Raw genomic sequence first — 16,911 nt, 5'->3', positions numbered from 1 at the left:
CTTTCTTGCAGCACCGCCAACCCTGATCTCCGGGTGTATTTTTAATATTATTACAAACAAGTCTTTCACTCTTCCTGTGAGCTTCCTCTCTCTCACCCTCTAAACTTACAGTTAACCAGTTCACACCTGAGCTCCCTCTGTACCTTCCATGCGATTCTTTGGTTGCCAGGGTCAAAGTGTGATTTATCTGGTCTGCTCCTTCCAGCCCTGATCTCCTGTTTTACCCATTCCTTGAGCTCAGGGCTGGACACAGGTAAATCGGTCCTTAGTAGTCGAAGGGAAGGTAGTCACTTCTGCATCCTTCACGGCCTCGTCTTGATTTAGTTGTTTTCTCATCTTTTCTCGCTTTCCGTCCACTGTGCCCGATGCCCTGGGAAACAGAATCCTCAACTTGGAAAGGGCCGAAGCGGTGGGGCGGGCCGGGCAGCTGGTGGAAGCACAGGAAGGAAGCCGGGGCGGGTGGCCTCCGGAGCGGCCGGCAGAGGGCGCGCCGGCACCGGGATTGGCAGCGGCCGCCGCTGGAAAGCGGACGTCGGCCTGGCTAGGGACACCCAGACTCGAGAAACTCACGTGGCGCCGGGTGGCGAGTGGGGACACTTGTGCTGCCCCGGGGAGTGCTGTCCAGGCTAAAAAATAGGCTCTGCCCAGCTCCGGCCGCTTCCTCCGCAGGTCAGGTAGACCACTTCTGAAGCTGAATACTTCTGGGAGATTGCGGCACCCTGGCCGGACACCCGGCCTCCCGAGAAGACTGGGGCAAGCCTCTGTCTTCTCATCTGTGGAATGGTGACCATTTAATTGCTCAAGAAATACTGAGCGCCTATGTTGTGCCAGGCACTGTTACAGGCGTCAGGCGTAACTACAAGGCTCTTCTTGCTGTGGCGTTCATAGTCTAGTTGCGGAGGGTCGGGGGAGGGAATAGCTAAGTAAGCAACTTCGTATTTCCAAAAATGTCATATATATACAAAAAAAAAAAAAAGGATGATGTGAGCAGTGATATGTAAGCTGGTACTTGAAGAAGTCACCCTGAGAGAAACGGAGGACTTGTTCTAAGCAGAGGAAACTGCCTTGAGTCCGAAGAGCCTGGCCAGTTGGATAAAAGAAAGAAGGTGGAGGGAGAAGCCTGGGAGAGGACAGAGAGCTGGAGAGGGAAACTCCGCCCCTCCAGGGACCACAGCGCCGAGCACCGTGGACCTTAAAACTGTTCTCCGGTGGAAAACGTCAGAACAGCTGTGGTCTGTGGGGAGGTTGGGCCTACCTAGAAGGGTCTGGAGGGAACCTCCCGGGGCGAGGGAAAAAAAGCCTCGATTAGGGTGTTGATTACATGGATGAACACGTTTATCAAAACTCAGCGACAAGTTGTGCATTTTGATGTATGTCAATTGTACTTCAAAAACAAAATAAAAAGTGACATTCCCCGGCTTGTGAGAGTAACCGTGAGCTGGGAAAGTCCAGCTAGCCCCGAGGGCTGATCCCGCAGGCCAGTGTGTGAGGAGCATCCTCTAGGGAGAGGGTGGGGCGGACTGGAAGAAAGGCAAGGGCGGTCTTGAGGGTGTAGGTGAGCAGTGCCGCACACAGCCAGGACAGAGGCTCCGGGCTCCGGTCCCCAACCCGGGTCCTCAGGGGCAACGTTGGAGCTGCGCGCCCCTGCCTCGCCCCTCCGCGCAGAGACCAGGTGGCGGTTGGGGAGCGCCCAGCCCGTTTGATTTCCCGCGGCCGGTGGAAAGGGGCGGGGGGGGAGGGGAAAGAGGCCGTCGACCAATGGTTTGAGCTGGGGTCGGTCACGTGACGGCATGGGGCGGGGCCCAGGTGTACTTACAGGGCTGCGGGCGGGGGCCTCGGTCCCTGAGCGAAGTCTGGGAGGCGGGGCCGGCATGCGGGCCCGGGGGCTGTTCGGCTAGGATTGGCCTGTGGCCGGGAGGCGGGGCCTGCGCGCGGCGCCGCTGAAGGTTGCGATTGGCTTCCGCTCACGGCCCGCTGCAGGCGTGCGGGCGAGGCTCGGGGCGCGAGGACCGAGAGGCGCGGCGGGTTCGCGAGCCTGGGGGAGGGGCCGGGGCGGTGGCGGCGGCGGCGGCGGAGGAGGAGGTGGCGGCGGGGGCCGGTACCGGACCCGGTGGGATGAGCGAGGCGGAGGCGGCGGTGGTGGCGACAGCGGCCCCCGCGGCGACGGTGCCCGCGACGGCGGCAGGGGTGGTAGCGGTGGTGGTCCCCGTGCCTGCAGGGGAGCCACAGAAAACAGGCGGCGGGGCGGGTGGCGGCGGGGTCGGAGCCGCCTCGGGCCCTGCTGCTGGGACCCCTTCGGCGCCAGGCCCCCGCACCCCTGGCAACCCGGCAACGACGGCCTCGGGGACCCCCGCTACCCAGGCCCGAAGTCAGGCGGACAAGCCGGTGCTGGGTGAGGGGAGGGGCGCGCGCCAGGACGGCTCTGACGGGTTGGCGGGCTGGGGGAGGGGCATCGTGGAGCCCGGCAGGGTCCTGAAAGCTGAAGGCCGGTCTGGCCCAGAGGCTCAAAGGACTACCTAGGCTGGGCGCAGCGGACTGAAGTGGGTTCCCCTGGTGGGAAACCCTGCCGTATCTTTCTGGGCGGGAGGGTATGGTGGGCAGGCCCAGTTAGTGTCTGGCCACGCCCCGGGGGCGGGAGACAGCCTTGTTGACTCGGGTTAGTACTCCGTAAATCTCTGAGCCCGGCAGGAAGGTGCACTAGGGACCCTTACATTGAGAGGGCTAGAAAGATCCTCAGTTATGACTTGAGGGCGGAACTTCGTGGACCAGGTGAGTACCTGGTTCTAGGTGAAGGGCCTGAATTTGTAGGATATGAGGAACATGCCTTAGAATCGAAGAGTTTTCAAAGCCTGAGCCGCGCTCTGTGGGCGCTTCCATTTAGTGGAACTTAAGGATGCTTTGACGCTACTGGGTGAAAACCTGGTTGGCGTGAGTTAAGCTTAATAGGTAATAGGGAGGTAGGTTAGATGTTTGGAGTGTCTCAAAGCTGAGTGCAGCTCCATCTCTTCCCCCATCTTACTGCCCCCACTGCATCTTTGCCTGGCAGCAATCCAAGTCCTGGGCACTGTCAAATGGTTCAACGTGCGGAATGGTTACGGATTCATCAACAGGTATCTGAGGAACCCAGGGAGGGGGTGGAATGGGTCTCTTCCAAAGTGGCCTGTAAGACTGGACATCTTCCCAACCTCATCTCTATCCCTACCAAGGCACATGGTTGCAGTGTCCAGCTGACACTGATTGAAAGTCTTTAACCACAGCACAGATGTGGGCAAGATGAAGCCTCCTCCACATCTTCAAGGGCAGCAGAGGGTTAATGATCTAGGAAGTTGGCAAACCTGGCTCTGACCCTTTCAGCTTGTCTGTGTCACCTGGTTTAGTTTGCCACCACCTTTGGGGCAGAATGTACCTGCTCTCCGTGCCTCTGGGCTGGAATCCTCACTCATTTCCTGTTTCCGGCAGCACACATAGCATTCCCATAACTCATCTCCCTTAGAGAGCTGTTAGCTCATTGAATCCCCCACCTGATGGAACTGAGTCTGGTGGGGGTTGGGGAAGGAAAGCACCAGCCCAGCCTGCGGATGCTGCTTTCCTTCAGTTAGGCAGCCCCACCCCCTCTGGCACTGGGAGGGGCTGTGGTGGCAGATTCTGGGATTCTGAGCTGAGGTCTCCCCCAGTGGGCCCTTCCGCAGCCCAGGCACCCTGCCCAGCCCAGCCCTCCTGGGAGGCCCTGGTTCCCTCTTAGCAGGCTGACCTTTGTGCAGATCCAAGTGCTTTAAAGCTAGAACACTTGTTCTAGGGAATGGTCCCTCTCTAATTCTGGAAACTGAAGACTCCTGGGAAGTTCTGAAGGAAAACCTCTCCATTCCCCCCCCCCCTCATTGGGGTGCTAGGATAAACTGGAGTGATGGGCGAGGTGGTGACAGAATGATCGAACAATCTCTCACCCTTGATTTCTTGGTGTGCTGAGAGGGGGCCTGACCCTGGGGTTAACCTCCAGGCTGAAAATAAAGTTTTGTGGCTATTTGGAGCCAGTTCTTAACATGTCCCCTCCTCAAACTTGTTCTGCACTTCTACCCCTGTCCCTACTTTTCTTCCTCCTTGACTGTAGAAGAAAGGAAACAGAGTGGAATTTTCCACCCTTGATGTGGATTGGGGAAGAGGGGTTGCTGGCTAGAGACAGTTACACCCAGCACTACCAGGTTCTAAGGTGCCCTGGGGTAGAGGGTGGCGTGCTCGGCAGGTAAAAGCTGGCCCAGCTCCTTCAAGGTGCCTTTGCCTCCCCCTGCTCTGCCTTTTCCTGGTGAAGCCCAGGTTTTTCATGGAGGCTTAGGAATATTCTTTTCATCCCATCTTCAGGGGGAGGGCCCAGTCTAACCTCAAGTAGCCACATAAGGTGGAGAGGATGGGCCCTTGGAGCTTAGGAATGGGCAGCTTGAGAGGCTTCAGTGGAGGTGAGCACCTCAGCAAAGTCACCCCTAACAACCCATCCTGTTCTGCAGGAATGACACCAAGGAGGATGTCTTTGTTCACCAGGTAAGAGCTAGGTTGGCTTTCCGAGGGCAGGAACCCACCCTCTTTGGCCTTCATTATTCTAAGCAGCATAGATCATGTTTCTCCAGCTTTTACCTGGAAGCAGCATGCCCACCAGGAAATAGTTCCCCCCTCCATCTGCCCCAGGTGCCTGTATTCACTGCATTGGCCCCACTTGTGCTGGGTTGTCTGCAAGCAATGTACCTGTTGCCCCTTGGGCATCACACGCCAGGACCTGTTAACACCCTGGGAATTAATCAAGGCGGTGTCCGTGGGAAGGGACACAGGCCAGCGCTACTTGGATGCACTAGTTCTCAAAGTGTGGTCCCCGCACCAGCAGCATCACCTGCCAGCCAAATTCTCAGGCCTACCTCAGACCTAGCCAATCAACCTGGCCTGGCGGAGCGGCCAGCAGTTTGTTTTAATGAGCTCTCCAGGTGATTCTGATGCACACGCAGTTTGAGAACCACTGCTTTGGTGGAAAGTGCTTTCAGTGGGATTGAGGTAAGAATAGTATGTTTTACCCACTTTGCAACTTAAGACTATCTTGGCTTTTTGTTCTGCTTCCGAGTTCATGTTTCTTGCTCCCCTTCCTGAAATCCCTGAGCAGTCAAGAGAGGAGGGAATGTGTGCTGGGGATGGTGGTAACTGCACAATTGTGCTGAGGCCCCTAGTTGATAGCTTTTCCCCCGCTAAACTTTGACTCCCTTCTCCTCGCTCTGCCCTCCAGCCTAGGCCCACCAGTAAAACGCTGAAAAGAAAAAGTTGGGTGGGGGACCCGCAGGGCTATGGGACTCCCAGCTTGCTGTCTTCACCTTTCTCCCACCCTTTCCCTGACCAGACAGCTATTAAAAGAAACAACCCCAGGAAGTTTCTGCGCAGCGTTGGAGATGGGGAGACTGTGGAGTTCGATGTTGTGGAAGGAGAGAAGGTTCGGGAGCTGCGGTGGGATGCAGAGTCCACCAAGCTGTGGGAGGGCGGCCTGGAGGGCCCCCAGGCTCTGGCCTCCTGAGGCCAGCTCTTCCCCTGGCCAGACAGCCCAGGCTGTGGGCCCGGGACTTGTCCTCACACAGACATTGTCATCCTTAACACTCTTGCCACTCTATGGGATGTCCTAAAGAACGTGTCCCTGTCACCAGTCAGTAACATCTGAGTTTCTTTGTAGTTCACCAAGCACTCCCATGTCTGTTCTCCATCAAGGGCCCTGGACCACCGTCTCCTCTCAGAGCCAGCCCTCCATGAGGGCAAGGCTTGCCAGTCAGCCCTCTTTCTCCACCTCTACCCCTACCTCCAGTCTAAACCTTAAGATGGTCCAGTAAGCAGCTGCTTCAAAAGGACCAGTGGCAGATGTGGCCCCTCCTAGAAGGGCCCGAACACCCACTGCTGTTCCCCTAGAGGAGGGTGGAAAGAACTGGAAGTTAGAGGAGCTGGGGGAAAGCTGGAGAGGGGCCTTTAGCTGGAAGGACAGGAAGACCAGGACTCAAAACTGAGAATGTTGTGCGTCTGTCACTGGAGCAACTTCTCACCAGTCCCTCTCCACCTCCTAACCAGGGTGCAGAAGCGGCTAATGTGACTGGGCCCGGAGGTGTGCCCGTGAAGGGCAGCCGCTTTGCCCCCAACCGACGTAGGTTCCGCAGATTCATCCCCCGGCCCCGCCCAGCTGCCCCGCCACCCATGGTGGCAGAGGCTCCGTCAGGCGGGACAGAACCAGGCAGCAAAGGGGAGCGAGCTGAAGACCCTGGGCAGCGGCCCAGACGCCGCCGCCCACTGCCCTTCTTCTACCGCCGGCGCTTTGTGCGAGGCCCTCGGCCCCCCAACCAGCAGCAGTCCATCGAGGTGAGGGGAACTGGGAACATGGGAACCAGCTGCCCGAGTCCTGGGAAAGGAGCGGGAGTGGGTGAGGCTGGAGACCAGAGTCCCCAGGGGAAGTGGAAGGGTGGGCTGGGAAGAACTGGGGGTGCCCCTGGGCTCACCTGGGCCTTTGTGTCCCCAGGGTACTGATGCGGTAGAACCCAAAGAGACAGCTCCGTTGGAGGGTGACCAACAGCAAGGAGATGAGCGGGTCCCCCCACCCAGATTCAGGCCCAGGTACCGAAGGTAAGACTGCCTCTCCTGGGTGCCTCTTCGCCTTCACCAGCCTGGATGGGGACAGGAGGATGGGAAGCAGGAAGGGCCTGAAGCTAGGGTGAGGGGGGCTGGGTATCTGAGCCATTACTGCTTAGGTGCCCAGGTGGAAGCAGGCGCCCCTGGGGTGGGGTGGGGATGGGGAGGCTGGCTAGTCTACCTCTGCTGGGGGGTCCTGGCAGGCAGGAACTTAGTCCACACTGGGCTCCTGTCCCTTCAGGGTCTTCGCTTCTCTCTCCAGGCCTTTCCGCCCCAGGCCCCCCCAGCAGCCTACCACAGAAGGTGGAGATGGTGAGACCAAGCCCAGCCAAGGCCCCACTGACGGTTCCCGGCCTGAGCCCCAGCGCCCACGAAACCGCCCCTACTTCCAGCGGAGACGGCAGCAGCCCCCTGGACCCAGGCAGCCCACAGCCCCGGAAGTAAGGACCTTGGACTGTCGGTAGGGGGTGTGAGTTGCAGAGGAGAAGGAAAGAAAAGGCTGGAGCCAGCTTCTCCCTCTCCCTTCTGCCCCACTTCTATCTTCTTTACCCTTCCATTTCCACTCTTCGTGCCCCTTCTCCTGGCCCTGCTCCCAAAAGCTAGTCCTGCTGGGTCCACCCCTGACAGGCACCCCCACCCACCAGGAAACTCCAACAGAGGCAATCAAGCCTGTGTCACCCTCTGCAGACTCCCACTCAGCTCTGCTTGGGGCCATAGCACCAGCTCTTGGATGTGAATTGGGGGAGGAACGGGAAGAGCAAAGGGAGGAGAAAGTTGATTTTGAGGGCTCCAAAAAACCAGACGGTCTCAGTGCACCACCTTGTTCTCTGTAGACCTCAGCCCCCATCAACAGTGGGGACCCCCCAACCACCATACTGGAGTGATTCCAACTCAAAGGACACCCAGAGCCACCATCTGGTGAGTGGCTGCCTGTGGGTGGCACAGGCCCATGTCAGGTACCAAGAGGGTGGGGGTCTGGGAATGACAAGTTGCTGGTGGTGATTCTTCCATCTCTTTTCCTCTCAGGTGTATCTGCCAGTTTTTCCAACTGACCTGTATCTTACCCAGCACCTCCCTCCCCCCTTTCCCATAATTCATGACATCGAAACACCAGCTTTTCCCCTTTTTCCTTGAGACTCAGGAGGGCCAAAGCAACAGCCTTTTTTCCCCCCCCCCTCTCCCTTACCAAGGGTTGAAGGAAGGGAATCGATCCTTCTTGTTCAGAGGCACCAACTCCCTCCCCTAAATCAGGCTGAGAAGGAACCAGCCAGCTCTTACCTCCTCCTGGTTGTTTTTCTTTCCCACCCCAGTTTATTTTTTGTTTCCCTGCTACCCCCTACCTCTGAAGTCTTTTTATGAACTGTCATGTGCCACCTGAGCCTCCAATAAAAACAAAAACAGGCTTTCCTGTTGTCTTGGTCTCTGCCTTTTTTCTGTTTGGAGCCTGAGGGAGCCTGGCTGGTACCTTGCTGTAGAAGTTGGGGGAGGAGGATGGGGGGTGGTGGGCAGGGCCTGCTCTCCAGCTCTTGTTCCCCGTTTCTAGCTGGGTGGCTCTGTACAAATGCTTTCATCCCTGTGAGTCCCTTTTCCCATCTGTGAAATGGGCTATGACCTCCTGGCAGAGTTGAGTGTTTCCCGAAGTGCCTAGAGCAGCATCTGGCACTTCCGGCCACAACTTACCTGAGCATTTATGACTATTAATAAAAGCAGTGACTAAAACTGTCAGTGGGGGCGTGAGTGACAGCACCCAGAGGATTCTGCAACCTTGAACTAAGGCAGGATGGAGAGGAGGCAGGGTGTGGGGTGGTGGCCATGGTCCCATCTTGGGTACCTCCACACAACAGGACGCTCATCTCATACAGTGACTTTATATATGGATCTCTATATATACATTTAGTACAACAGACCTTCGGTTTCTTCTCCCTGCCCCCTCTTTTTTGAAACATATACAAAAATATCTGAAGGCTCCTCCCAGCCCCGTGTTCACAGGCAGCCTTTCAAATCCCTCTTTCCCTTAGTTGGTCAAAAGCCTGTGGGTACAACACTCTTCCAGGACGGGAGAGGAGGAAAGAGCTGGGGCCCCCACCTGGCAGCCTTGGGGAGCAGCTGGGGTGTGGCCCAGAGCCCTGAGTCTAGAGGGGAGCCCGCTGTCCCTTCCTCTGACCACGGGTGAACGCATGTTCCCTCCCGCCCTGGAAGGCTGAGCGCCCTGGAAGGCTGAGCGAGAGGACTGAACTTGCAGTGAAGGAGATGAGGTTAGACCCTGGGGCGGGGGCGGGGTGGGGAGGTGCATCCTTTGCCCTAGAGAGGTCAAGACAGACCCCCTGTCACCCAGAGCCTATGTGGCAAGAATTCAGAGAAAGTGTCAGAGTGGGAGGAGTCCCAGGTGGCAAGAACTGGACTTCTCCAGTCCTGCTTCAGTTCACCCTGGCCAAAAAGTCAGTCCTAGCGCCTCCCCTCCCCCTCCTCCAGCAGGGGGCGGAAGTATCTGGGAGCTGAGGTTGGGCGGGGGTGGGGGTGGCTATGGAGGAAGGAGAAGGTGAGAGGGGAGAATGGGCCATCCCGTGGCCACAGCCTAACCACAACACATAAATAATCCAAGAGTCACACGAGGGGAATGAGGGGGTGCTCAGACCACCCTCCCCTCCAGCTTCCCCATTCCACCAGGCTGCAGGGGTTTTCTCCACCCTGGAAGTAACGGGGAAGAGAGGGTTAAAGTGCTGCAGAGGAAAGGAGGGGGGTCTCTGGGCAGGTCGAGAGAACTGGCTCTCCCACCCCAGCCTGGCCCCTCAGTCATTCTCATCTGGCCCTAAGTACTCAAGTTCTGTGCTGGGTTTCACCTCCTGCTCTAAAAGGGAGGGTGTCCGGCGGAAGGCTGCTGAGATCTGGTCAAACGTCCGGCCTCGGGTTTCAGGCACTTTTAAGAAGGTGAAGATGAAGAAGCCAAGCAGGAGGACCGCAAATAGAAGGAAGACGTAGGGACCCATAGCATCCTGGGACAGTGGAGAAAGAAGTGTTGACAGAGAGGAGGGAACCGGTGGTCTCAGGCAAGCCAGGGACTAAAGACCTTCACAGGGAGCTAGAATACTGCACAACGCAGGTGGCTCCTTTGCAGGGTGAGGGAAATTACCAGGAGAACTTAGTGATAAAAGAATTCTCTGAACCCCAACTCTCCTAGCGTTGTCCTCTCTCGCTACATCCTGAGTTACTTCACTCAGAGTGGCTTCCCAGCCCTTTGCAGTATTAATGTGAAGGTTATCATTTTATTCCTAGTCTAAGTTATGCCACTACTTTATTTTGAAGACACCTGTTATCCAATCTAGTTCAGCTCCCTTCTTTACTTTGATCTTTCTGGCAGAGTACTTGGTCTTCAGAACCCCCATGATCCACCAAAGTGACCCCTAGACTGTCTGTAGGAGGGGGATACGCTGGCTGGAAATTGGGCTAACTATGAATTGCCCTTTTCTGGCTGACAGGGAGATGGGGGCAGAGGCAGGCGCAGGGGACCTACCGCAACATACTGGAAACCCATGCCAATGATGAAGTTGCACGTCCAGTTGGAGAAACCAGCCACAGCCATGGCTGCCGGGCGAGGTCCCTGGCTGAAGAGCTCGGCCACGATGAACCAGGGGATAGGGCCAGGGCCAATCTCAAAGAAGGCCACAAAGCCAAAAATGGCCACGATGGAGACATAGTTCATGGCTGGAACCCGCTCCTAGGAGCCAGGCAGGGAGGGTGGAGAATTCAGGTCACATCTTTCTGGATCTTCCTTTTCCCTCAACCCAGCAAAGCGGCATCTACCACTCCCAGCTGCTCAGGGGGGTGGGAGGGGGTGCTGTCCCCCTTGGTTAGAACAGGCCCTTGAGCACTTGACATTCAGCTGGCCACCCTGTGCTGATCCAGGGCAGAGGGAACATATGGTTGGTCTTTCTGCTCTTAGGGCTATCAATTCCCCCTTGGTTCTAGAGCTGAGCGTTTAGGAGTTACTCTTCCTGAGGCCAGACAGTGGCTGTCCTACCTGGCTGCCAGGATTGTGCTCCACCCTCCTCCCAGGGCAGGAGGAAGTGCAGCCTGGGTCCCCTGGGAGCACACACCCATAGTCCTGGCACACGGCTGACCCCAGGGTGGAAGGCATGGACGTTGAGGAATGGCCCTGGCTGCCCACAGAGCCTCTTGGGGCAGTTCCCACGGTTTGGGCCGCTGGTCCCCTCCCCTCTCCCCAGGTCTCACCAGCAGAAGCAGAGCCACAGTCATCAGGATGGCACAGCCACACATTCCTGCCAGGCCCAAGAGATGGAGTGTCCGGCGCCCAGCCCGTTCCACCAAGAACACCTGTGGGGAGAGCCAGGGCTTACGAGGGGCCTTCAGGGCTCAGGAAGTGGGAGGGATGGGTGGATGGGATGTGAAGCCTGTGGTGGGAGCCCTTCCAGAGGCCAGCAGTTACCGAGACCAAGGTGAAGACCGTGTTGACCACACCAGCTCCTATGGTGGCATAGGCTGGTTGCCCTACCCCTGCTGTCTCAAAGATGCTGGTTGAATAATAGAAAACCTAGATGTAAGGGAGAAGAAAAGGAGATGGTGGGGCTGTCCCTTCCTCCCTGGCAACCACACCAAGCTGAACTGACCATGCATTTTAACAGATGGGGCTTGCCCCCTTCCTCCCTCCTCTTGGGCCATTCCTTAACCCTTGCCCTTCCTGGAGGCTGCTGCATACTTACTGCATTGATGCCTGACAGCTGCTGGCTCAGCTGCAGCACAATTGCAATGACAAGGGGCTGCCGATGGGTGTGGCTGCCCAGGAGCTGGAGCAGAGACAGTGGCCGCTCACGCTCCAGCTTCCGTTTCTCCTCCTTCAGCTCTGCCAGTGCTCCAGACACGTCAGCCCAGCCTGTCAGGCGCTTCAAACCTGGAGGTGAAGAGGGTCAGGCCTGAGAGAGCAGACAGGGTCTGGGAGGAGGACAGGTGCTAGCAAGATGGCGTGGAAGCTCACTCTTTCTGGCGGGTCCCTCCAGGTTCCGGATGATGTACAGGTAGCGGGGGCTTTCTGGGCAGAAGGGCAGCAGGACCAGCTGTAGGAAGGCAGGCAGCACTGTGATGCCCAGGAGTACTGGCCATAGAGTGGCAGTGCCCAGCATGGACTCCAAGCCCAGCACCTGTGGGAGAAGCATGGGAGGGAGGGCAGGCCATTCAGCCTGTCCACAGAGCCCCATCCCAACCCCCTGCCTAGCCCCCCAGGAGGCCAGGTTTAGTCACCTGGGCGATCAGAATGCCAATGACGATGGCCAGTTGGTTGAGTGTCCCCAAAGCGCCCCGAAGGTGAGTGGGGGCGATCTCCCCCACGTACATGGGCACCAGCCCTGATGTCAGCCCTGGGCAGAGGGAAGGAGAGAGGTTGTGAGGGCAGCTGCCCACTCCTATTCCCCAGCCCAGGGAGAGGGAGGGAGATCAAGGCATGAAGCAGGACCAGAGCGCCCGGGGTACCTGAGTAGGCGCCAATGAGGAACCGTCCAAGAATGAGCATCTCGTAGGAGGCAGCCATGTTGGCCAGGCCCATGAGGGCGCCCCCCACCACCGCCAGGCTGTTGTTGACCAGCATTGCCCTCTTCCTGGCAGGCAGAGTGGGGCTGTGAGAATTTGGCCCCCGTGCTCTGTCTCCCTTCCTGTTCCCCCACCCTTGCCCTCCAGCCCCATACCTTCCCAGCCACTGAGAGATGATACCAATCAGGAAGGAGGAGATCATGCCGCCCACAGAGAAGATGGCCACGGAAAGAGCCCAGAGGGTGGTGAGGGTGCCTGGGGGGATGGAGCCTGGTCCCTCGGGCCCCTGCCTCCCCAGCCACGTCTCATTGTAGCTCTGTTCAATCACCTGGGGAGACAGCACTCCGATGATTCCCTGCCAACTTCTCCTTCCCTACTCTCCTGCAACACCCCTTGCCTTGTTCAGGCACCCCCCCATTCTGCGGGTGGTAGCCCCCTCACCTTCTGGGGGGCATTGATGACCCCAATGTTGTAGCCAAACTGCAAGGAGCCGAGCACAGCAGAGAATACGGCGAGGACCAGGGTCCCAGTGACTCGCTGCTGAGGGGGCTCCCCATCCTGGGCAGGCGGAAGCAGAGAGGAGGCATGTCACATGCAACCGTGGCTTCTTTCCTTCCTCCAGGGGCCCAGGGCCAGTGGGAGCTTTAAGGTGCTGGGTTCCATCCAACATGTTGGGTGAGGGAAAGTGGGCCATATTAGGAATCATTGGAAGATCTCAGTGTAAACAAGAGCAGGAAGAACCCGAGAGTCCCAAGGCATGGAGGAGAAACTGATGTGAGTCCCGCAGGCAGAGAAATGTTTGAGGACCTGAGTCTCATAATTCCTCTGTGACCTTGGGACACGCTTGGCCTTAAGAGATCTGAGTTTGGGTTTGTGTGACCTTGGCTAAGTCACTTCCCTACTCCGGACTGGGGAGATAGATAGGGTTGGTGTTGCCTGCTTTGCCTACCTGTCAATGAAAGTGTGAAAAGCGAAATCAAATGTTAACAATGTTAACGGCATCCCCAACAACGCTGGTTTTATAAAGTGACAAATTCATTATTGTCATCAGCCTCTGTCCTCTTTTCCTCTTTTCTGCTGGCTCCTGGAAGCCCCCAACAGACTCAAGAAGGGCAATTCCCAAAAGGACATCACGGTCGTTCCTCCGGGCCTGTGTTCTTGTCTGTCTCCTCCCTGGCCTCCCTTCCCCCTCTAAGCTCCGACGAAGGGCAGGGGGCCATGCCGGCTTTTGCCTGGGAGAGCCTTGCCCAGGGGATGGGGGCGGGAAGGTGGTGTGAGGGGCGGTGGCGGTGGTGGCTGATCGCTGGCGGCACAGACTGTCTCGAAATGGAAACCTGAGCTGGGGGAGGGAGGGCTGACACTCCCCTCTAACCCTCCACCAACCATGGGGCCGAGGGAAAGTTCAGTGTCCTGGAGGACTGCCAAGAGTGGGGGTGGGGGTGCCTACGGAGAGCCTCCGGTCCTCGAAAAACTGCGGGCGATCCGGGACAGACCGACAGCTTCTGGAGGGCAAGACCTGCCGGGGTCTGCTTTCTCAAGCTGGATCAAGGGCAGGGTGTTCCCGATCCTGGCTCAGCGCGCCGCAAACTAGAGAAGCGGGCGAACCCTGGACTTGAAGAATCCAGCTACGGCCCGTGTGTCTCCGAATGGTTCCCCAGACCCACTCTGTCTCTTGGAGGTATTGGAATCCGACAGTCACGGGTTGTCCTGCCCTGGTATAAATAGCCAGTCCTCCACCCCCACCCCCTGGGCCTGAGCAAGGACCGCCCCCTAGCTGACCCCAACCGCGACCCCAGCCCGAGAAAAGCGGGACCCGTGTCCCCGTCCCGCCCCAACATGCTAAACCCTACTTCGGAGCCGATCTGTTGAAAGCCCGATGGCATCTTGTCTTAGGAGCTGGAGACGCCAAGAGCTGCCGTAGACAAGAGGGAGGCGACTGGGGGTCTGCGGCCCCAGGCTGGCGGACAGAGGGCGCGGGGGCGACGGGGGTCCCGGAGCGATGTGCGGAGGGCCGGCCCGGCGGGACCCACTGTCACAGGCCGAGAAGCCAGAGAACAGCTCCTGGTTTTCTGGCCGAGCTGGGCTGGGGGCAAAAGACCCGAAGAGCCCCCGCAGCCCCCAGGGCCACGCCTTTCACAGCACCCATTGGCCAGGAGCCCGCACACCCCAGAAGGCCACTCCCCCCCGAGCTCGGGTCTGAGAGTTTGGCAAGAGCTCTTGGGTTGGCCAGTGAGGCCACGCCCCTCAGCGTTCCCGCCAACCTTCCGCTGGGAAGTTTTGAGAGAAAGGTCCTGGGAGACCGGGAGTCTGTTCTTAGTGTGAAGACTCCGCCCAAAGTTCGGGGCTGAAGGAGCGACTTCAAAGCCCTGCGAGGTGGCTTGGGACGGCGGGGTCCGAGAGGAGGGGACGGGCCAGGTACACTTGCCCGGGAGAGAACTTGGACAGCCCAAGACAGAGCGCGAGCAGGCGCGCGGGGTGGGTGCGGAGCAATGGCCTGGAGTAACCTACATGGTTATTTTTAGCTCCCTCGTTGGGAGACGCCAAATGTCAGGTCCCGGGTGTCCCGGCCTGTCCTGGGTGGGGGAGGTCAGGGAGATGGAGCCTTAAAGGGTCCACGACTCGCTTCTCACGCGGAGATGGCCCGGGTGACAGGAAATTCCTTTCCCAGGGCGTTGGGTGTCTGGACTCGGTGGTCGTCTTTCCATGCATACCTGCTCCAGGCACTGCCTTTCTAGCCCTTCCCCTATATCCGTTGCCCACGTTGGTTCCTGGGGGCGGCCCAAGGGACAGGTGATCACATCAACTACGTCACCACCCCTGAGGTCCCTGAGCTGCCAAGAATGTGCTGGCCGCGTGGACGACTTGGACACGCTTTCTGGAGGCCACTCCAGGTTTGCATCCCCAGCTAAATCCTGCCCAGCGAGGACGGCGCGACCTAGAGTTGGCGGGTCGCGAGAGCAGTGAACACAGTACATAGAGCGCACGGCTCGGAAAACCGGCCTCAGAAGCGCGAGGCTGTAGTGCCACCTGGAGAGAGAGAGCGGATCCGCAGTGGATCGGACCAGGGTGGTCTCTGGCCCACTGTTTCCTTCATTTTACCTCCCTAAGGCTTCCTTACGTCCAACCCAGGTCTCTTTCTGAAACTCCAAGTCCGAGTGTTCAGCTGCTGCCTGGGTGGGCAGCTCATGTGATCAGCATATCCCAACCTATTCCTCCTGCTAACTTCCTCATCCCAATGAATGGTCGCATTAGCCACCAAGTCACTCCTCTCAGAATCCTGGAAGTCATGCTTGCTTCCTCCTCTCCTGCACGCCCCTTTATCCGGTTAATTACCCACATCTCCTAAACTCACACTCATCTGATTTTCTCCACCTGTACTCTTGCTACTTTGGTCCAGACCACCATCACCCTGACTGATCCTCCTGCTCCTCCTTATCCTTTACAGGGAGGGCAGAGTACAATATAAAAAAGCTCAACCTCATCACTCCTGCCCCAAAAGTCTTTGTTGCCTGGTGTCAAGTTAAACCCTTTCAGAGTGAACCAAACCTCCTGCCTTTCCTCTCCTATCTCCTCCTTACCTCCTAGCCTCTCCCTTCAAGTTCTTGTACTTCTCGTACCCAGAACACGCTGTGCTGTTTCAGTCCTTGGTGCCTTTGCTATAGTAATCCCTCATTCTGGAATACCAGAGGACTCCCATTCATCTTCCCAAAAAAGCTCACCCTCTCTGCGAAAACTTCCTTGGCTTTCCTCCAGAAAGCCATGTGTCCCCAGTGTAGTATATTGTCATCATTTCTCTGTACTTCACTTGAAGACAGGTGGTCATCTTGTTGACCTCTGTATCCCCAGGACCCCATAGATGGGCACTCAGCAAATGTCTGTTGAATGAATGAAATGAGGGTCTGCTCCTGATGGCCAAGAACACAGACTAGGGAGCAGTCATAAAGTGGGGGCACCCTATGGTGAATGGCTCGATCTACCTGACCAAGAGGGTGTGAATGATGAGCTAAGGTCTGATTGTTGAGGAGAACCAATCATTCGTGAGTAGAAAGGAGCAGAAGCGATTGATGGAAGCAGAGAGGGACCGATCAGGAAGGTAAAGGGAAACCCAAGGATGCCAGCACATCACAAAGGGAGGAGAGCAGAGAGAGGAAAAGCTGAGAAAGGTGCCAAGAGGGAAAAAGGGAGTAGGAGGGATACACGGGCTGGGGGCAGACGCAACTCAGTGCAGCTGGTGGAGTGCAGGGATGGGCTCTGTCCTGCTGCTTGGGGCAGGCCACATTCCTGCTCCTGTTCAGATGCTTTGTTCTGATGCATCTCAGGACCCTTCTGGGGGTGTAAAACCCAGGGAAAGTGGAATCAAGGAAAGCAGATCAGGCCTAGATATGGGAGATAGAGTAAAGAGTATGGGGAAAGTGATAGGGGAGTAGAAAGGAACAGGAATAAAGAGAGAGAGTTGGGAGGGGGGAAGAAAAATGGCCTGGAAGGTGGGAGAACAAGATTGATTGAAGGAGGAGGGAAAGGGAAAGAGAGAGGCACAGGACACAAGTGGGAACTTTGCATTGGAGCCTGTGTGTGTTGATCTTGCATAGAAATTAATCCTTGGCCTGTTAGGTCTAAGAGCCAACTCTAGCCTTTCCTAAGCTCTGCCCTGTGTCATGGGGAGCTGACCTCTGCAGGCTTCTGCTTTCAAGCTCCTGTGTTCACTGCTTTCTGGCTGGCTTCAGCCCATGGTAGGTAAGT

General features: G+C 57.4%; 2 protein-coding genes across 3 annotated transcripts; one reads left to right on the top strand and one right to left on the bottom strand.

Moving 5' to 3' along the window:
* The first annotated feature begins 1,980 nt into the window (after positions 1–1,980).
* YBX2 (Y-box binding protein 2) lies at positions 1,981–8,036 on the top strand. Of its 2 annotated transcripts, none has more exons than XM_032498623.1 (9): positions 1,981–2,392; positions 3,047–3,110; positions 4,500–4,533; positions 5,372–5,461; positions 6,082–6,366; positions 6,524–6,627; positions 6,896–7,073; positions 7,467–7,551; positions 7,660–8,036. In XM_032498623.1, the coding sequence occupies exons 1-8, from the start codon at positions 2,116–2,118 to the stop codon at positions 7,515–7,517; spliced, it is 1,083 nt and encodes a 360-aa protein (XP_032354514.1). In that variant the 5' UTR covers positions 1,981–2,115; the 3' UTR covers positions 7,518–7,551; positions 7,660–8,036. The 2 variants fall into 2 exon arrangements, with proteins under 2 accessions (XP_032354514.1, XP_032354513.1); XM_032498622.1 differs by having other exon boundaries at positions 6,875–7,073.
* Positions 8,037–8,481: 445 nt separating this feature from the next.
* On the bottom strand, positions 8,482–14,343 carry SLC2A4 (solute carrier family 2 member 4). The gene is made up of 11 exons (XM_006175786.3): positions 14,022–14,343; positions 12,613–12,729; positions 12,327–12,499; positions 12,115–12,239; positions 11,887–12,002; positions 11,624–11,786; positions 11,352–11,539; positions 11,078–11,182; positions 10,864–10,965; positions 10,145–10,348; positions 8,482–9,626 (listed from the first exon to the last, which is right to left on the bottom strand). The coding sequence occupies exons 1-11, from the start codon at positions 14,052–14,054 to the stop codon at positions 9,423–9,425; spliced, it is 1,530 nt and encodes a 509-aa protein (XP_006175848.1). The 5' UTR covers positions 14,055–14,343; the 3' UTR covers positions 8,482–9,422.
* Positions 14,344–16,911: the final 2,568 nt, after the last annotated feature.

This window comes from Camelus ferus, chromosome 16, assembly GCF_009834535.1.
Source record: "Camelus ferus isolate YT-003-E chromosome 16, BCGSAC_Cfer_1.0, whole genome shotgun sequence".
Classification (NCBI taxonomy): Eukaryota; Metazoa; Chordata; class Mammalia; order Artiodactyla; family Camelidae; genus Camelus; species Camelus ferus.
This window is presented reverse-complemented; position numbering and strand designations above follow the sequence as displayed.